General features: G+C 37.4%; 1 protein-coding gene across 1 annotated transcript in view; it reads left to right on the top strand.

The window, feature by feature from the left end:
* Positions 1-22,279, top strand: part of LOC111865802 (dynein heavy chain 5, axonemal) — a 170,158-nt gene that overhangs the window by 78,377 nt on the left and 69,502 nt on the right. The window contains exons 36-47 of the mRNA XM_023854117.2: positions 176-370; positions 6,191-6,329; positions 6,509-6,666; positions 10,927-11,045; positions 11,227-11,354; positions 11,743-11,939; positions 12,028-12,213; positions 13,430-13,760; positions 14,410-14,687; positions 15,244-15,484; positions 18,667-18,872; positions 19,701-19,864. Of these exons, the coding sequence (XP_023709885.1) occupies positions 176-370; positions 6,191-6,329; positions 6,509-6,666; positions 10,927-11,045; positions 11,227-11,354; positions 11,743-11,939; positions 12,028-12,213; positions 13,430-13,760; positions 14,410-14,687; positions 15,244-15,484; positions 18,667-18,872; positions 19,701-19,864 (2,342 nt within the window). The remainder of the gene's footprint in view (positions 1-175; positions 371-6,190; positions 6,330-6,508; positions 6,667-10,926; positions 11,046-11,226; positions 11,355-11,742; positions 11,940-12,027; positions 12,214-13,429; positions 13,761-14,409; positions 14,688-15,243; positions 15,485-18,666; positions 18,873-19,700; positions 19,865-22,279) is intronic.

Raw genomic sequence — 22,279 nt, 5'->3', positions numbered from 1 at the left:
GGAGATCTAGACATAACTGGGTGGATAACGTTAAAATGGATGTTAGGGAGATAGAATGGGGTAGTATGGACTGGACTGACCTGTCTCAGGATAGGGACCAGTGGAAGGCTCCAGTTAATGATTACTTCCATGAAAATATTATTTATGTTAAATTTTGTGGCAATTTTATATCCAGAATCCTGGCTATGCTGGACGAAAAGAGCTACCTGAAAATTTGAAGATCCAGTTTCGGACAGTAGCCATGATGGTTCCTGATCGCCAGATTATTATCAGAGTTAAACTTGCAAGCTGTGGATTTCTGGAGAACATCACATTGGCACGCAAGTTCTACACATTGTACAAGCTTTGTGAAGAGCAGCTCACCAAACAGGTTAGCCATAGATTGGTTATGGAAGGAAATCAGCAAGAATAGTCTATGTATGTAATTGCAGATTCTCTTGGTTCACTGGCATGGAAAAGGTCCAGTTAGAGAGAATACCATCTTGCTGTCCAGGGCCTGGAATACGAGGGGGTACCCAAAAGAAACCAAACGTATTATTTTTTAAACTTATTTATTCAAATTTTAAGCACAAACCTTCAATCCCCTTCAAAGTACTCTCCACTTACACTAATACACTTGTCTAGTCTTTTATTCCATTTTTCAAAACATTGTCTAAATTCATCTTTTGAGATGCTTGACAGCGCCTCCATTGTTTCTTCCTTTCATGTCTCTTTTCATTCGAGGAAACAAAAAAAAGTCGCACGGGGCAAGGTCGGGTGAGTATGGAGAGTGAGGAACAGGGGTCATACCATTTTTGGTCAAGAATTGTCATGCAGACAGGGCTGTGTGAGCAGGGGCATTGTCATGATGGAAAAACCAGTCACCCGACTGCCACAAATCTGGCCGCTGAGCTCCAAGTCACTCCCGACAGCTCCACAATTTCTTCAATGGTCTGTTGTCGATCTTCCTTGATGATTTCACGAACTTTTTCAACATTTTCATGTGTTCGGGCCATGGAAGGATGACCAGAACGAGGTTTGTCATCAATTGACATTTCACCATTTTTGAAACAGGAAAACCACTCAAACACTTGAGTTTTCCCCATAGCATCGTCCTTGTATGCCGTTTTTAACATTTCAAGAGTTTCTGTTCCACTTTTCCCGAGCAAAAAGCAGAATTTCACCGCCGCACGCTGTTCACGAAAATCAGCCATTGCAAAAACGACAATCACACAAAACAGTTGTCACTATAAACTCTGCCAAAACTAGTCCTTACCTTCTGAAGCAAGGGTAGTTGGCTTATCGACTCAGGAATGTTAGCTCTATGCGCTCATAGCGGCAAAACGCGGTACTACAAAAGCTCTGCCCACAAAAAAATTAGTTCGGTTTCTTTTGGGTACCCCATCGTATATTCTGTCCCCAAAACCTGATGAATTTGCTATTTTCAGAGATCATCTGAAATGTGACTCATACATTCAAGTAATTATATGGAGAAATTCTGAGTTATGTTGAATATTAAAACACTTTAGGAATGGAAATAATATAATAAACAAACACTTACATACAAGGATTTCACTGAAAGGAATTTGATTCATATTGTAGTTACTATAGGATTCTGACGATGGTGTATAACACACAGAGATATTGGGTTTTCGGTCCAGAGACCCAACAGAATAGGTGTTTTTCCCTCACCTGAGGACAGAAACAGATCAAGTTTCCAGGACGATGGATAAAGTCTGAAAACCTAATATCTCTTTGATTCATATTGCAAAATTGGGCTTTAAGTCTGTTATGAAACACGTTCTGATTTTTACTTGCACTGAGAGTGACTCTTAAATTTTTAGCAATGATTTTCAACTGCATCACTTAAATAATATATCATGGTAGGACAAGTCTTATTGATGAAATGGAAAGGATGTGAAATGAAGTGGCTGTGGCACTTTTTTTATATACTGTCTTTACATTTGCCTGGTGAGGAAAATAAAAATTCTCAGTTATGAGAGCTAGTCTTCTGGCTAAGAATAGAATGCAAGCACCTCCATAATGCAAAGCAGGAGTGCTAACTACTTAATTATAATGTTCAGTTTTACATTGAGAGGAAGTGTTTTAATGTATTGTGCTATATGTGCCAAGGAAGAATATGAGATGTGTCTTGCATGCTTTAACTTCATGTATTACATCATTTATAACAAAACATTTGTTGTATTCTCTTTAATTTAGGCTGTATTTATGAAAATATGGTGACCGAAGGGCACCTTGTATTATGAACCTTTACCTTTGCAGAAAAGTAATTCTCATAGTGGAGAGCTTATTCATAATGTCATTCTTATAAGTAGGAACAAAACATGCATGTACATAAGTATCCAAATCTATGAGTATTTAATTTTATTGTTTGATTGTGATTCATATTATCTGTATGATTTATATTTGCAGTTTGATCACGAGTTCCAAGTTAATATATGAACTTCCCAACATAATTAATTATTTTCTTTGTTCATTCACATATCATTCCAAACCAAAAGATTTTTATATTATATTTAAGCATCCTGTTACATTCCACACTTCTATATGTATAATATAAACTCCATCGTAAATGTAACACTTTATTGTAGTTCTTGTCCCCCTCCTTTCTCACTACTTGTTTTGGCTGCAACTGGCCATCATCAGGTGTATTTCACTTCACGTAGCTGTCACACTGCACTCAATATTAACATTTAAACTCCAGATTTCAATTGTTCATTGCTCTGTCATCACCCGATATTCCAGAACTTGCCTTGTCGATTTTTATATTTAAAATCTTTTATTATTCACGCGTCGATTGGTTTAAATTTTTTTTTATTTCCCAATATAGTTTTAATATTTTAAAATTTAAATTTTAAATTTAAATCAACATAACAGAGATACCTGCTCTATGCTTATATGTGCTGCAGCGGCTACCTCTTGCTTTCAGCACAACTCGCATGTTATCTGTAATATACAAATATTCGTGTTACTGTCTTATTTTCTTACATTAACCAAGAAATGAATAAAGAAAGCCACAAGGAAATAATACATATATTAAAAACAGTATTCAAACAAAATTATTTTCAAATCGACCAAGAATACTATAAACAAACAGATGGACTAGCTATGGGAGCCCCAACATCAGCAATAATAGCAGAAGCATATATATAATATATGGAACACACACAAATATATCCTATTCTAGTAAAACAACAAATAGTGGCTTACTTTAGATATGTCAATGACATATTAATAATATATGATGAAAAGATAATGGACATAGAACATACTCTCAAAGAAATTAACGAATTGCAACCAACTATAAAGTTCACCATTGAAAAAGAACAACAAGAATCTATTAATTTTTTAGATATAACAATACATCGTAATGAAGATAGCTTGCAATTTGCAATATATGAGAAACCCACACAGACAGACATCATAATACCTAACAGTTCGTTTCATTTCATTTTTATTATCATTCAACAGTCCATACATACAGGTATTACAACCATTTGGAAAGGGAAATTGTCAGTTTTACATCTAATTCTCGTGCATATCTTTACAGTATACACTGTACCACCCTAATATAAGGGGTTTGTCATCTGAATAATATTATCTAGATCTAGTTGCCATTAATTTCATTGTCTTTACACAAATACAACAAATTAATCAGCTACATATTACATTTACACACTTGATGAATCAAAAGACATAAATTCATCTACAGAATAAAAGAAATGTTTCAACAAAAAAGATTTTAATTCCTTTTTAAATGAGTTAAAATTTTCCGTTTGTTTTATTTGATTGGGGACCTTATTATACAAACTAATTCCCACATTTATNATTTTAGGGTTTCTGTCATGTGAATTCCAAGAAATCTCAATTCTGACTGATATACAATTTCTGTATTATTAAAAACTATTTGTGGTCTTAACGGATCTCTCCGCTGTTTTGAATGAAATGACATCGCAGATGTCTTTTTAGTATTTATTACAAGGTTATTTTTTGAAACCATATTTCTAATTCTTTCATAACATTCATTATTTTATATTGAAGGTCAAGTTCATCTTTTCCAGTAATTAACACATTGGTATCATCTGCATATCAACCCAGCTTTGCTCCTTGAACATTTTCTGTAAGATCATTAATGTGTAGTAAAAATAAGAGTGGCCCCAACACTGATCCCTGTGGTACACCATACTTCACTTTCCTACATGATGAATTATAACTGGTTTTGACACTGCCGTTCATGCCATCCATTTGAGCACAAATTGTCAGGTATTAACTATCTAATAAACAGACTCTACACATACCCAATAACGGAAAGAGAGAAACAGGTAGAAAAGAACACTATTAAAAACATACTACATAACAATGGATACAGCACAAACATAATCAACAGACAAACTCAGACAAAATGAAAACAAAAATCAAACACACACGATGACAAACAACACCAAAAAACAAAGTGGGCCATATTTACATATAGTACAAAAGAAGTACGAAAAATTACGAAACTTTTCAAAGACACACATATAAAAGTAGCATTTCGCACACGGAACACAATTGAAAATATACTTAAACATAAACCACAATTAGATAAATGTAATAATAAACGTGGTATATACCAAATGAAATGTGTAGATTGCCCATTAAAATACATTGGACAGACAGATCGAACATTTAACACCAGATATAAGGAGCATATGCACGATATTAGAAATAATAATAGCAATTCTGAATACTCAAATCACATGCTAAACAAGGGACATACATACGGAACAATAAGAGACAAAATGGAAGTTATAACAACGGGGAAGAAAGGTAGATATTTGAATACACTAGAAAAATACCATATATATAAAATAAGTAAGAAGGTCCTGCACATGAATGACACAAACATAGAAATACACAATCCCATATTTCAAACGATACACGAGATCTATACTGAGTAACGGTACAACCCCCTCCCCCCACTACCCATTCCCCTTCTACACTCAACAACATATAAACACAGCATTCAACACACCAGACAGCAAACATATTAAAGAAAAGCAGTGGCACACACACACAGAGAATCTGCACAAAGCAAGTACACTTAACAGTATAAAATATATAGGAATAACGTAAGAACATAAGACAGCGACACGAATATTTGTGTATTACAGATAACACACAAGTTGTGCTGAAAGCAAGAGGTAGCTGCTGCAGCACATATAAGCATAGAGCAAGTATCTCTGTGATTTTGATTTTAAATATAAATTTAAATTTTAAATTTTAAAATATTAAAACTAAATAGGGAATTAAAAAGAAAAAAGAAAAAAAAAAGAAAGAATTTTAAACCAATCAACGCGTGAATAATAAAGATTTTAAATATGAAAATCGACAAGGCAAGTTCTGGAATATGGGGTGCCGATTGACGACAGAGCAATGAACAATTGAAATCTGGAGTTTAAATGTTAATATTGAGTGCAGTGTGACAGCTACGTGAAGTGAAATACACCTGATGATGGCCAGTTGCGGCCAAAACATGTAGTGTGAAAGAAGGGGGACAAGAACTACAATAAAGTGTTACATTTATGATGGAGTTTATATTATACGTACAAAAGATTTTTGTCATAAGAATTACTTTGGTTTGGATTGTTGAATTATATTCATTTCTTTATTCTTTCACTGCTGATATTGTTTCAGTTTGTATCCTACAATTTTCAATATATATCTGTACACAATTTGCAATTCTGGAACTTTTCCACTTGAATTTAAAACAAGCATAAATTTCAATGAATACATTTATATCCTGTAACTGGGGTAATTTACAGACTCAAAGGTAGAATAATGCCAAAAAGTACATATTTGAAATGATAGAAAATAATAGTTAAATCAGTTTTAATATATTATACTGAGGCAGAGACATGGGGTGATGGGGTAAAAGGAGAACAGAAATGGTAGAAATTAGAATTTTGAAGATTATATACTGTTGAAGAGATTATTACATAAAGGAAGATACAGACAAACCGTAGATACAATGGTTGAAGAGATGTTGCAGAGGATGGCATGGTAATGTAAACATAGTGGTAAAGATAAATAGGAATGAGATGCTGGAAAGAGGCCAGCACAGAAAATAAGTTGCCTGATCTGTAAAGAATAGAAGGAGAAGAAGTTTGTGTAACATAATTGAAGTAACCCTTTCTCTCTGATATCACAGGTTCATTACGATTTTGGCCTGCGGAATATCCTGTCTGTGCTGCGGACTTTAGGGGCTGCCAAGAGAGTTAATTCTAAAGACAGTGAGAGCACAATTGTGATGCGAGTTCTTCGTGATATGAACCTCTCAAAACTCATTGGTATGTAAGCTCAGTCCATGCTGATTTGCAAACAAAGGGAGGGGGCTAAATATCTGCATTTCCCTGACTGAAGGCAAGGCCATATTGCAGCTGGCTGGAAAATACATGAGAGAAGTTCATTTAATGTTATTTTGTTCTTTGGGTCGAATTTTAATGTTAATATTTTTTTTTAATTGCAGATGAGGATGAGCCACTTTTCATGTCACTGGTGTCAGATCTTTTCCCAAATCAGGTGCTGGAGAAAACTGCATATCCTGAGCTAGAAGCAGCCATTGAGCAGCAGGTAGAAGAAGCAGGACTTGTATATCACCCACCTTGGGTGTTGAAATTGATTCAGGTAGGGCTATGAATCATTAAACCATGCACGGGTCCTAATTACTAAACATGGCAGCTCAGCATTTTAAGATGTTGTCTCATTAAGGCTAGCTACAGTTAGATCCCTACATCAGCCTAGGTTAGGATTTCCATATGTTTTCCCAGTTTTATTTGTTATGCTCCTACAAGTATGCAATGGCAGATTTCAGATACCTGAGGGGAGTTTATCTGCGTTGTGAATTAACTGTGGAGCTTTTCCGTGTTACATGGGTCCCTTGTCACCATAGCATGGTGCATCCTCAGGTTGCAGATGGAGGAGAAGGCCTCCAGATATGGAGAACAGCTGTGAATATATAGAATAAGCAGTCATGGACAGCCAACATGTTCATGATAATATTTGTGATGTGGATGGCACAACATTTGGTAAACACCCCCCCCCCCTTCCAGCAGTGATGTAACATCATTGGAGCAACTGCTGCTGCCATGGTAACAGGCCTATCAACACTCCATCCCCCTGCCCTGTGGTGACGTAACAGCACTTCCCACAATGGCGTAACAGGGGACACCGCAGTTACTATGCATCAATAAACAACTCTTGGCAGCGTTCCCCAGCAACGCCTGTAAACACGGGGTTTACGCAACAGTGAAGCGATGTGGGTTTTCCGCTGTCCGACTGAGGCTTTATAAGAGTTACTAGAGAGAAAGTAACGAGTGAGTTGCAGTCTAGTATTTGCCAGAGTGAATGAAAGCAGGAGAAGTTTTGTGAAAATGCAGATGGCAGTAATTGTGAAACTGTGATCTGTGTAATTGTAAGAGCGAATGTGGAATAAATTCGCTATATCCAAAACGGTGTGAAGTTATTTGTCGCGTTACATACCAAACACATGACAATTTGGTGTCAGAAGTGCTTCACAAACTTAAACACGCCTCGATCTAGGAAGAATTATTGAATTCAGAAGTACATCGAGTGTTATCCTGCCAAAAAGAAAATTGAGAAGAAAGATATGCAGTGAAAAATCGAAAGGCTGGTGAAGGCAGAGACTGACAAAATAGCTGACAAGGGAAAAATGAGGGCCAATTCAAAAGCCTGGCGAGAAGAGATGGCAACAGAAAGAAGAGCTATCCGAGCAAGGACGGAAGCCATGCGAAAAAGGACAGATGCCAGCCACAAGGAGGTAGTGGCCAAATTTAAACCCAAAACAAAGGATACCTGAAAAGAGATTATGGCCTGCTGAGAAACAATGGAGGCGCATCTAGAAGAGCTAGAGCCGACCTCAGTGGAAACGATACCTGAGGTGGCAAAACAAGATGAAGTCCCCAATGTAGATGCTGTAATGAAACCGGTCAAAGGACGGAAGAGGAGGTACAGGGGCAAGGAGCAAGCTGCAGGGCAACGCAGAGAGCTGAAGAAACTGACCTGAGGAGACTGTGGATCCCAGATGAATTTGGCTGCCACCTGCAGGAAGGTGTCCCGCCGTGCAACAGTGGCATGATGCAAAAGAAACATCTTCAGGAAATCTACGACCCAAGGAAAGTGTGGACCATGGCATGAATTGGCTGCTGACAGAAATATGACTAGCCATGCAGGTGTGACACAGCACAAGGGAGATTTCATAAGGAAATATTCAACCAGGGTCAATACTGAACAAGAAACCTGGAAAGTAAGAATGAGAATAAATAATATAGGCGGCAGATGGCCGCAATGCCAGAAGAAAAAGGTGCCAACCAAGGACACCATCAGAGGGTGTAGACCAGGACAGCAATTGCACCTAGGAGGGAGAAGAACTCTTAAGAAGACCATCTATGAGATTGTCAGCGTGAAGATCGTGAAGCAAATAGTCAGATCTTCTGTTAGCCTATGACAAGACAAGGATTGAACACTGTGGAGGGGTCGACCCCCTTCGAAATGAAGAAAATGGAATAGCACAGAGGAGGAGCCGGTAATGTAGAAGCACCGGTCTTCCCAATGAGATGAATGAGGAGTGAATGAGCAACGAGTGAACATGAAACGACGGTATCAACAACTGCTGGACCATGGAATTGCTCAAGATGAGCATTTTTAAAAAAGGGGAGCGGAGGTAGGAACCCAAAGATGAACACCAGAGAAGAAAAATAGAACAGGGATGTACCACTAGGCTGTTCGGGACGAACAACCTTTAGAAGGCAGTAATGTGATGTGGATGGTGCAACACTTGGTAAACACCCCCCCTCCAGCAGTGATGTAACATCATTGGAGCAACTGCCGCTGCCACGGTAACAGGCCAGTCAACACTCCGTCTCCCTCCTCCATGGTGACATAACAGCACTTCCCACAGTTACGTAACAGGGGACACCGTGGTTACTATGCAGCAATAAACAACTCTCGGCAGCATTCCCCAACAACGCCTGTAAACACGGGGTTTACGCAACAGTGAAGCGATGTGGGTTTTCCACTGTCTGACTGTGGGTTTATAAGAGTTACTAGAGAGAGAGTAATCAGTGAGTTGCAGTCTAGCATTCGCCGGAGTGAATGGAAGCAGGAGAAGTTTTGTGAAACTGCAAATGGCAGTAATTGTGAAACTGTGATCTGTGTAAATGTAAGAGCAAATGTGGAATAAATTTGCTTTATCCAAGACGGCATGAAGTTATTTGTCACGTTACATACCCAACATGTGACAATATATTACTATGAGTATTTAATATTTTCATGAAGCAAATTATTCATGAGGGTTGTTATAAATGTAGTGATGGGTTATGTGTGATTCTGAATTATGCATAGATGTTTTTCCCTCTGTTACTCTGGATAATCAAGATTGTTTTCTTGTAAGAAAATGGTATAGACACCGACATCAGAAAGAATCACGTTTGTTAACCGTTCAGCATGGTTTGACGTGTATGTTTCGTCAAGGTATTTAAATCGTCTGGGGGGGTTCGACGTCAATGTTTCGTCCAGCTGCACACCTATGTTATAACGCCCATAATAATTGATGGTTTTGCTGTAGATTGTTAGATTTTTCGCTGGCCTGTTGTCAGGAGAACTATATTTAAGAGCGCTAAGTCATCGTTACATATGCCTGTCTTGCAGCAAATTCCTGTTGCTTCTGGTAGAACTTTCCTCCTCCAAGCTGTTATGAAGGGCGTGTTTTCTTTCCTATGAAGTTATAAACAGCAGAGACGTGATATGTGCTGTGTTTATAATATCATATTGCCCTGAGCTGGCCACACTAACACACTCAATTGGAATTCTTAGAAGAGGGATGTCCAAAAATTTATTCTTGCGAGATCGATTGATTTCGCACAGTACATAGCACCCAGTTCTTAGAAAAATGTCACGAATTAAGGCAGAACACTGTGGTCACCCCCTATGACGTAACTGGTGTGTGTGTGTGGGGGGGGGGAAAGAACTCATTCCTTCATGTACTATTGCTCCAGTTGACGCCATTTTATCGTACTGACCTTGGTGGTCGTTTCGAGGGATGACCATGAATATTTTTTTTGAGCCAGCTAAGCTCTGCTTTCGTGCACTACATACCAGCCAGTTCTTAGAATAANGCTCATATTATAAAGCAAGGTTATAAAACCACCTTTTAAGATCATTTTAGTGAAAGTTTCGTGTTCCTATCTCATAGAATTTAAGAACAATGATGAATAAATCATTTTCGAGCAAAATTTAAATGGCCGGCTGAATATATTACCGCCGGAGAGACACGGCAGCGGAATTTAAATCACCGCACGAAAGGCTTAAACAAGTATTTTTTATATATAAAAGACATCATTTGTGAGATCTAGGCATACTTTGGAAGATTTTAGTGGACTGAATCCAACAGACCCAGAATAGGATCCAGTTGTGGACTTTTATGAATACAGTGATGAATCTTAAAGTTCCATAAAATGAAGGCATTTTGTTCACAAGCTGCATAGACATCACAGTTTCAAGGACAATATATTCAGTCTATAGCTAATTAGTGGTTAAGTATGTTAACTGCTTGTTTACATAGTTGTTTCTAAATTATGATCAAATCATGCTATTATGAAGGTGAAAAGTCTTCAAATAGTGTATAATTTTGATTATTTCTTATCTTATCTTTGTAACAAAGAAAACCTTTGATCCAATCAAGATGCAGTAGAGTAACATATACCAAACATAAACTTCTAGATGAAGTGCTCAAGAAAAAAGCACATTTGGATATTCACAACTTTGTTATGTGGAGGTTTTAAGATTCAGAGTTGTTTTGTTTCATGTTTATCATGTCTGCATTGATTAATTTTCGATCTTTATTCCAAGTTTTATTGATTTTTACAGTTGTATGAGACGCAGCGTGTACGTCATGGCATTATGACACTAGGTCCAGCTGGTGCAGGAAAGACAACATGCATACACACATTGATGAAAGCACTTACAGCATGCGGTGATTATCACAGGCAAGTATCATGCAGATTTGTGACAAAGATGATGTAACTTTAGATACATATATTATGATAATATATTTGAAGTATTTTGTTGTACAGCATATGTAGCAGTTTCAGAAGAAGAGTCCAGTGTTGATACCTTTGTTCAGAGGAACTTCATAATCCATAGTATGTACATGTATTTAACTTACAGGGAGATGCGGATGAACCCAAAAGCCATTACTGCATCTCAAATGTTTGGAAGACTTGATGTGGCCACTAATGATTGGACTGATGGTATTTTCTCTGCTCTATGGAGGAAAACTCTCAAAGTGAAGAAAGGTGATGTGCCATCAATATTGCCCTTCCTTTGCCTGCATCTTCCAAGTGGTCTCTCACCTTGAGATTTATCCCACTTATTTATTCATCCTTAACTACAACACCGTGATAATAGTAGGTGTAAGTTATAGGTTTTATGGATAATTTCTCAGTTAGCTGAGTGACTACAAGCTTCTCAAGAAGAAATCTGCTCCATGGAGTTAGTTATAATAATGATTAATTATGAAGCTTCTCAGTTTTGTAGTATTTTTTCAACCAGTTTTGCTTCATCATTCTTAAGTCAAAATATGTTAATGAAAATTTCAAATTTTTGTCATATGAAGAATGGTGCCTAATATTAACAGAACATTTTGAATTATTGAACTGGAAATTTTCATGTGATTTGTTGTAGGAGAACATGTCTGGCTAGTGTTGGATGGGCCTGTGGACAGTATCTGGATAGAAAATCTTAATTCAGTGTTGGATGATAACAAAACTCTGACACTGGCCAATGGTGACAGGCTTTCCATGGCGCCTACCTGCAAGATCATCTTTGAGCCCCATAACATTGACAATGCTTCTCCAGCAACTGTTTCCAGGAATGGCATGGTTATTGCAAAACATTCTCTGTTGTGTTCTATATGCATTATATATTAAAACCTGTTAAATGCAGTTGATACATTTGTCATTCTTGCAGGTATATATGAGTTCATCTGGACTTAATTGGAAGCCAGTGGTTGGTGCTTGGCTTAAGTCAAGAAGCCCTAGAGAAAAGGAAGTTTTTCAGAAACTTTTCAATGACTCCTTTAGTGTCATGTACAGCTGGAGTACACAGAATCTGTGTTTAACTATGAAGGTCTTGCAAGCCAACATTATATGTCAGGTATTCTGTAATTCTTGTCTTTTTTCCTAGAGTCTTGGGTTATTTTGTGACACTGTTTCTGCTACATCAGTTTTTCTTTATCCTGTCTTAATAAGTGTTATTTAAAAATTTGTATAAGAACTGTTCTTTGCATACCTTGTATGTTTCCATCTTGTTAGAGTTTAGATTTTACTGAGCAGTAGAAACTGATCTGACCCACAGTACAATTTCTATAGATTGTTGATATTGTACTAAAAAGCTTATTGGTGAATACATAATCAGTACTGAATTTTATTTCTCTGCTTCACAAAGTATGCTTACAGATTTAACTTTCTGTCTAAAAACAGTTTATTATTTTAAGCTCATTCAAAGATACAAAATCTTAAGAATTTTCTATTATTATTTCAAAAATTTTCTCAATTTTTTCCAACTGCGTCCATAATAGGATTACTTCTGAATCATTCTTACTTATGTTCTGCAGAGTTTCATACAAATCAGAGGTGTCTTCATTTCATTCATTTTTCAGTTCATAATTCACAATGATGGTCATGTTATAGCACTGGATATTGTGCCACTTCCCATCCCCCCACTAAAATTGATAATCCTGCTGCTGCTCATGTATTTTTTGTTCAGTCTACTGTATATCATTTTACAGTCCTCTAATTTTTTTGTTTTTGTTTTGGTAATGGCTACAATATCCATATTATTAATTTTGTAGTAATTCTTCTAATTCTGACTCTCTATGACTGATGCCCATAGCATTCGAGATTCCTATCTCTAATGTTCTAGAAATTCCTAGTATTTTTTATCTTCAGTTTTTATCATGATTTGATTCTCTTTGTCTGTTATGAAATTGCCTTGGAGTATTTGACTAAAAGATAATTTCCTCTGAGTGTATTACTGATGCCTTGCAGAGTAAGACTGATGATGGTGCTGCAAAAGTCAATGACTTTACCATGAAAACGTCAATCTCTAACCATAAATAGTGGTCTTCCATATTTATGACCCTTGGAGAAATGTTGCCTCAGTATTTTGGCTCCCCAGTGTCAGAATCCTCTGCTGGCCCACACATCCTTATTCAGCATACTCAGCCCACCACATCAAATGGTGGGATCTTCCATCTTATCACTTGGTCAAAAGGGTATTTTGGAGGAAGTTGCATCAGCACATCGGTACTATAAGCCAACCTTCTGCACACAGAGGAAAGTAGTCGGACATCTCATTTGCTTTTGTTTAGATGCTGAAACTTCTGGAAGGACTTGTGCCAGTGCAATCAGCCGATTTAGAAGATACTGCAGAAGGGACTGAGAAGGAAGCAGAGCTGGATGAGGAGGGAGGTGAGGATGGTCGACAAAGACCAACTCCAGTGCCTCGTCGGCTGAGTGCTCAACACCTCCATCGACTGTACGTGTTTTCACTGGTTTGGAGCATTGGGGCTTTCCTTGATATTGCCGATCGCAAGAAGTTCAATGATTTCCTTCACGACAAACTAAGCTTTGTGCTTGACTTGCCAGAGACTAACAGGCTACCAGATGCAGTTGTATTCGATTTTGTAGTCAGTCAGCAAGGTGAGGATTTGGTGTTTGCAAATTTTATATACTAGTACCAGCAGTCAATTATGTATTGAATATACACATATTTTGTAAATATAATGGATGGCTGTTACAGATGTATAATGCTTTAAATTGGGTTGGATGCTGTCCTGTTTCTTTTAAATCAGAACCATCTCCTTATTACACTGTCTTGAATTGTGTAGTCATCATTGGCAGCCAATCATGGAGCAGTATGCAAAGAAGCATAAAGTGTCACAGTTAAGTGAGTGGTACACCCCTGTTTCAAATTTTTGAAGTCTTAGATTTAAAATATTGGTCCAGGTAACTTCTGTTGAGACTTATCCAGGTTTTTAAGATTTTTCTCATCACCTTCAGACAAATGCCAGGATATAACCCCAGATTAGGCTACAGTTACTTCCTTCCACAACAATTTCCAATTCATGATCCACTAATCATCATGTCCTTCCATATTGCATGATCTGAACTCCTGAAAGCGTTGTTAAGTAAATAAAGAATAATTAAATAAGTAAAAACAAAACTCCGTTAGACACTCGAAGGAAATGCATAGATATTTTTGAAAGAGAAATATAATACAATTTGAGGAATCATTGACCAGACAGTTTTTCCTTGTTATTGTTTATGCTGAAAGTGTATATTGTTTTAGGTCAATGGGAACATTGGAATACAATGATGGACACATATGTTTATCCAGAGAATAGTACACCTGACTATAGTAGTATTTTGGTGCCCATTGTGGACAATGTAAGGATCAATTACTTGATTAACACAGTTGCAAAGCAGGAACGAGCTGTGTTGTTAATTGGTGAGCAAGGCTCTGGGAAGACTGTCATGATGAAAGCTTACATGAAGAAGGCCAATGCTGAGATTTACATGGGACGCTCCTTTAACTTCTCATCTGCTACCAGCCCCCTCCAGTTCCAGGTATAATGGTTAACAATCTTTGTATGGTTTTCACTGTAATGAAAACAATATTTGATACTTCAGAGAAGAAAAGTATAAAATTTTTAGCTGTAAAAGGAACCCAAAAGAAGTCAATGGAACAAAGGAAACAAATAGATGTATTCAGGGATTACATATATCCTTAAGCGCTCTTAAGTGTAATATTGAAAAGTATACTTATTGATTGTAGCAACAGTAAGCCAAATATGGCTCAGAGTGTTGCAAATAATATAACATTAGATGCAGACTTAATTTAGAACTGACTCAAAGATTCCAAGCCTCCTATCCAATGGCGACCAGGAACCATTTCCTTGGGGGTAAAGTGACCAAGGTGTAAAGCTGACCACTCACCTCCAGCCACTGCCGAGATCAAGAAGGTGTGGATCTATACATCCACTCCCACATATGTCCTCATGGCTTAGTGCTTAATTAATCAAGCACAGGGACAATTTTATCTTTACCTTACCTTATCTCCAAGATTCCGTCTTACTCACTCCAAAAAGAGCGCTTTCTGGAGGCCTGTCTTTTTGTTTTGCAGAAGACTATTGAGAGTTACGTTGAAAAGCGCATGGGAAACACATTTGGACCACAAAGCGGGAGGAAGATGATAGTGTTTATTGATGATGTGAATCTACCTGAGATCAATGAATGGGGAGACCAGGTGACTAATGAAATAGTACGCCAGACTATGGATATGAAGGGGTTCTACAGTCTTGAAAAGCCTGGAGAATTTACAACAATTGTTGACGTCCAATTCATGGCTGCAATGGGACAACCAGGTATATAATATGCAAATACTCAATCTCATGTTATAAAATAGAAGGTAATAGTTAACACATGGAGCCAGTATACACCAGAGATGGGCATATTAACAATATGTGGGTCACATGTGGCCTGTGAAGAAATTCAGTCTGGCCCACAGCATAATTTGGATATAATTTTATTAATTTTTATGTCTAATATATGGCACAAAGCATGTTGAGCCTATTGCAATTACAGGAAAATTGTGATATTTATGTAGATGAAAATTGTGGGTTCGTAGTATTTTTTTTTAATTTCATTTCATTTTTATTATCATTCAACACTCCATACGTACAGGTATTACAACCATTTTTGTAAGGGAAATTGTCAGTTTTACATCTAATTTCATGCATATCTTTACAGTATACACTGTACCACCCTAATATAGGGGGTTTGTCATCTGAATAATATTATCTAGATCTAGTTACCATTAATTTCATTGTCTTTACACAAATACAACAAATTAATCAGCTACATATTACATTTACACACTTGATGAATCAAAAGACATAAATTCATCTACACAATAAAAGGAATGTTTCGGCAAAAAAGATTTTAATTCCCTTTTAAATGAGTTAAAATTTTCCGTTTGTTTAATTTGATTGGGGACCTTATTATACAAACTAATTCCCACATTTATCACACTCCTCTTAAAAAGAGCTGTATTACAGTGCTGTACATGAAAATTTAATTTTCTTCATGTGTTATAATTATGAATGTCTGAATTTATTGCCATAAATTTTACAATTGGACGCATGAAAACTGGGCACTGCAGATTACATTTAATTTGTGAAAGTGCCACTAAGGGCTCAGGATAGTGTGGCTGAATTAATTATTTATAATATTATTATTGTTTTTCTTTTCATATACTAGGTGGTTCAAATATGACCGGGACTGATTTAAAAAAAAAAAAAAAACATAATTGCCAAACACTTACTTGCACATGTCAGTCTTCAACATACTCCCCTCCAGAGTCGACACATTTTTCCCAACTTTCTGGAAGCATCCTGATGCCCCCCCCCCAAAATACTTGTGGTTGGCAGCATATCCACTCTCGAACAGTCTGAATGATGGCATCGTTGTCCACAGACCACATGCCTTGCAAGTCTGATTTGAGCCTTCCAAACAGGTAGAAATCACTTGGGGCCAAATCAGAAGCAGTGGAAGCAGGCAGCAAGCTGAGTGAACCATGCATGGAAAATCTGGCCTAATATAGACCAGTTGGAGCCTGAAATAAACTGTGAGACAGCCAATGGAAGAGTGACCATTTTCTATAACAGGACTCAGAACCAGTGGGAAAAAAGCCTCCCTGGCAGGTGCTTGTGACATGGGTCTCCAAGCAGTTTTGCTATGTACATGGCCCTTTTCAGGGCACGGACTTGCCTCCTGGTCTCTCTTGGCTGTTTCAGTAATGGCTTAGTCTTTCAACCTCCTTAGTTTTTCCACTGCCTCTTGTTCCTCATATTTCTCTTATCCAGTGATAGAGGTTAGCTCTTTCTAAGGGACCCAACAAAGTAGGTGGCTCCTCCTTTACCTGAGTGCAGAAACAGAACCAGTTTCTGAATGTTGTGCTCTCTAGTTTTTAGAGTACTGGGCAATGGACATAGTCCAAAAACCCAGTAATTCTGACTCTTATTCCTCTTATCCCCACATAGCCACTTTCCTGAACTCATATGTGTGACTTCTCTCAAATTCTAACTTTATTTGGCATGCAGCTGGCCCTTTTCAGGTCTCACCCAAAGTGCCATTTCCTTCGTTCCAAATGGCTCTCTGAGTCTCCTTACAAACGATGGTCACTCTCCTGTTGGTTGTCTCACAGTTCATTGTAGGTTTGGGCTGACCTATATTAGGCCACATTTTTCAGAAACAGCTTGCCCACCTTGCTGCCTGCCCTTGGATGACTTACTCTTCAACCCTGAAGATGGAGGAAATATGTTTCTCTGAAGCATCGTGTTTTCTCCATACTACGCAGCGTTACAATCCGGGAGACTTTACTCTTCATAGTTTCCACCATAAGATCCTCCAATCCAGCAGGAAGGTCTAATTTTTCACTGTACAGTGAAAGATATCTATAATGCTTGTCTAGAAATAGCAAAATACAGAGAGACAAATTTAACAGCTCCTCCCCTCTTTACCCTACAGCTTGAGGGAAAGTTGCTGCATTTATCCCTGGTTCCGTCATTGTATTCTCAGCGCTCCCCAGTTGGAGTGTCCAAGCTTAGCTTTAGTAAGAAAGGACTGAATCCCCAAAATAAATATTTAATAGTGGTTAATAACGGTTAATAACAATGACAACCATAAAAAATAAGTAAGACTTAAACCATTACATTCAGATATGCATATGAAACAAATCTATGCCCTTGACCACCTTGGTCAGTCCAGACTGAAGCCCATAAAAAGAATACACACAAGGTAGCCACACAGAGCTGTCTATTTACCCCAAATGTAGAAAATGACCAAACTCACATAACATTGCTTGACAACCCAAATCGCGTTGTTATCCCATTATGTAGCCATACAATAACACTAAATGGGGCAGCAGCAAACCCAAACAAATCACAATATAATACCAGACAGACTCTCATCACAACATTCCCAATTAAAGAAAAGAAAAACTTGCATACCATGGCAGGCTGCACCATGGCTCAAGCAGTTAGTCACTGGCTTCCCACCGCAGCGGCCCGGGTTCGATCCCGGGTCTGGTCAAGTGGGATTTGTGGTGGACAAAGTGGCCCTGGGGCAGGTTTTCTCCAAGTACTTCGGTTTCCCCTGCCAATCTTCATTCCACCAATCACTCCACAATCACCCTCACCTATCATCTGGGGCTGGTACAGTAGGCCAGAAGTGGCCACAGTACAAGGGACTTAGTCCCACCCCACTAGCAATAAAATAAATACATACTGTGGCAACAAGGAGGCCCCTTGTCCTCAATGGCTGGGGTGAAGAATTCAAACATGAGTTAAAAGAATTTAGTGAAATACATTTAGCAACTGCTTCACTCAGCAGATGGCAAGCAAAAGATGGCTGTCTTGAAATTTCAAACTCAAATCATACAAAATGGGGTAATACAAGCCCAACCACGCAATTAAATTAAACCCCAGAAAAACCCTTGTTACAAAAATATATATATTTGGAAGAGATGTAATTTCACTTTTTTCAGGGGGTGGGCGCAATGACATTCCAGAGCGCCTCAAGCGTCAGTTTTGTATTTTCAATTGCACACTTCCTGTTGATGAAGCCATTGATAAGATCTTTCATGTGATTGGGGAGGGTCACTATAATGCTAAACGTGGCTTTAACTCTGAAGTTCGAAACCTCGTTAAGAAGATCATTCCACTCACTCGTCAGCTATGGCATAAAACCCGGGTGAGCATCATATATTGTTCTCATTTTAGTACTAGCAAAAAGTAATATCTCTTTTATTACAAAAATTTTGTAATCAGTCATTAAAATATGACAGGAATATAAAATCGCTTATAGAAGCAGTCTGCATATGTGTGAAAAAAGTGTTAAATCACATAGAGCTTCAAAAAACTTCACTCAATTAAAAAACAGTTAATATTCAAACATTTTCAATTTGTGAACTGGCAAAAGGATAAAATTAGTTACCAAAAGAAGTTTTGATAACAATATTAATTTTTTAACTTAATTATAGCAATGGCATTGTATAGTGCTGTTAGTTTCACTCATACTGGAAAACTCTCTTATAATCTTTTATGTAAAGGCAGATGTTCATCATCTTAACTATCTTCACAAGTTAGGACCTTAGGTCATGACACAAGTGCCTAATGTGTAACAAAGACATGGATTGTATGAAACATTGTGACAAGAATGTCATTTCCAACATCTCTGCATGTTTCTGATTCAGAAGTGTATGTGAATAGGAATACTGTACAATGGTTAAGGGGAATGGAGGAGGAGGAAGTAAAGGAACAGTCTGCTCTCATCCTGCAGTTCCCTAGCATACATAGTATTGAGTATCATTGAGTTGTAATTTTTACGAAAACAGATGCATGACAACAGTGGTAAAGTTCAACTGTGTATAAGTGGAAATTATTCTGAAATTTTATCATAATGAATAAATTAGCAGCAGTGAATCTTATGTAAGAGAAGAAATATAATGTATGAAATAAATAATATATTATTTAAAAACTATGGACATTACTCTGACCCTTGTCACTTATTTTTCTACAGGCATATCTTCTTCCCACTCCAGCAAAGTTCCACTATGTATTCAGTCTGAGAGATCTGTCCCGTATATGGCAAGGCATGGTGGGTACACTGTCCACTGTAATTGAGAATGAAGCTGTCCTCATGATGCTCTGGAAGCATGAGTGCTCTCGGGTTTTTTCTGACAGGTACAAACTGTTATAGTTGTTATCGTCTTTTGTCATAAAATTTATTCAGCATTCCAGAATTGTCTATAAGAACATGTTAAAATAATTGTTTAACTGTTCCAGCACTTTTTATTTATTAAACAAGAGTTCTGAAGAGCAGTTGGTATATTAATTGGTTTCTGACCTTTGAACCTCAGCGGGTTTAAATTGCATTGCAAATAGAATTTCATGAAATTTTTCACATTATTGAAATTAATAAAATAGAACTAGAGAATAGTTAATAACTATTCTTACAAAAAATGCTAGCTCCTACTTATATGAAATTTATATGTAGATATATTCCAATTTACATGGTAGGTGCACCGGCGAAGAAACTGTGTAATGCAGACATGCATAAATTTAAGATGTTACAGCAGATATAATGTTACCCTTATACATTTATAACAAGAAAAAAAGGCAAATGCACTTCTGGGATGATGTTAAAGAACTGTGTTTAATTTGCCTGTGATAATTGTAAATTTTGTAGGCATATGTAAGACTGTAAGTGGGCATTGATGTGGGAGATGTTGGTAGATGCCTTGTATTTAATTCAAGAGCACTTTTTAATGGGCCTTTTAACAGTGCTTTATGGCATCATAATTATTATTCCAAACAATGTGCTTATTGGAAAGAATTCCTGAACCACGTTGTGACACTTTTATTTATGATATATGTTGGTTATTTCCTTGAACATTTCTAGTGATTTGGAATGTCTGCCTTCCCCTGAAGAGCTATTTTGATGCCTGAATTTATACTATGCCTTTACATGAAGTTCACTGCTATATGGCGTTGTGACATAGGAGGTTGGATAAATCTATCAGTAATGCTCAATTATTGTGTATTATTATTATATTAGTGCATTTCCTAATATCGTTTAGTTAATGCAAATGCAAATGCTAAAGTAACTTACACTGGGGGCACTTCTGAAGGGAAGTATTTAGGGTTCAAGATGTGAATAACTGCTTGTCTTACACAGCTATCATTTGCAACATGCAGCAACAAAACACACAGTTGTTGTGATGTTCCCTGCAACAGTAGTATAGTAGAACTTTGGTTACAGTAGTAATTTATGCAATCGGAAAACTGCTGTTGATGCTTGGATTGAATTATGACATGTAGGTTCACATCACTCAAAATGTGATGTTATGGAAATGTAATATACTGTTCCTTGTTGAGCCTGCTATATCACTGTAAGGTATGCAGCTGACAAAGAAGGGATCTTCACCACACTATCAAAGGAATTACCAAAAAGATTATTGGCACTAGCAAATATTAGGGAAACTTAGAGCTTATGCCCATTTTCAAATGGCACAGGTGCAGCAACTGTTCATGGAGAAACTGCCATACTGCCATGCACACCACATGTTCAACTGCTTATACTTGATGGACACTGCTATAAGGATTATTATATATGCATCTCAATATGTATATATTTTTCCATATCAACTGTTCACCTATTTCTTCATCTTTCATGCCCTACCAGAGAATGGCTAACAGTTCCATCTTCCTGGTGCAACAGTTAATGATGTGAAATATGCATGTGTTTAATAAAAGTCTATGTTGAAAATACCTCCCCATGTACAACCTTATAGCTGCTAGACCATTAGTGTGGTCTTCACAGAGATTAATTGCATGTCTGCATTTTTTTTAGTGTTTAACCACAGTGTTTAACATTTTAACCACAGACTCACAAAGCAGCTACAACATTAAAAGAACATAAATTGACTGCATGTACAGTTCACTGGAAATGGATGTCTGATGTCATATGCTGGTGTATGTGGTCATCTCACTATCACTGTAAATATGACAACTGTGTTTTTCTCTTGAGTGGGGGAGGTAGTAGCGATAAAAGAAAAGTAGGCACTCACACATTCCACTTTCAACTCCGTTTTCCTTGCAAAATTGTCCCCAGCATGAATTGTTTTTCTAACCAAGGTTTTATTATCCATCTGTTGCTGGGAATAATTTTGAATGGCTCTGGTTCATTACTAAAGAATTTCCAGGGTCATGTTTATATAAACAATTTTCACTGCTTTAACCTTTAAACGACTAAAGACAACGTATGTCGTCGTTAAAAGAAAGTCCCCTGTACGAATGACGCCATATGGTGTCGCAGAGTCCGCGCGTGGCAACGTAATATAAAATTAAATTTTAAAGTAGAAAATTATGTCCTACTTACACAATTTTTGGCCACCATCTGCATGGAGTGTCTGTCTTCCCGCCTACGTCATCTGCCGGAATGTTGCCTTCGTGTGGAATTCTCAAAAAAATCCGGAAATGCAGAGTCCGATTTCGCAATTCACGTACTTTGTCCGTTCGATCTTTCGTTTCCCACGCGAAAAGCACACACGACACCTCAATTGCGAAGTGCAGGACGTCGGCCAGTGATGTGGTTTG

The sequence above is a fragment of the Cryptotermes secundus genome, unplaced genomic scaffold (genome assembly GCF_002891405.2).
Source record: "Cryptotermes secundus unplaced genomic scaffold, Csec_1.0 scaffold901, whole genome shotgun sequence".
Taxonomy (NCBI): Eukaryota; Metazoa; Arthropoda; class Insecta; order Blattodea; family Kalotermitidae; genus Cryptotermes; species Cryptotermes secundus.
The sequence above is the reverse complement of the archived record's forward strand: the minus strand, read 5'-3'. Positions and strand labels throughout refer to the sequence as shown.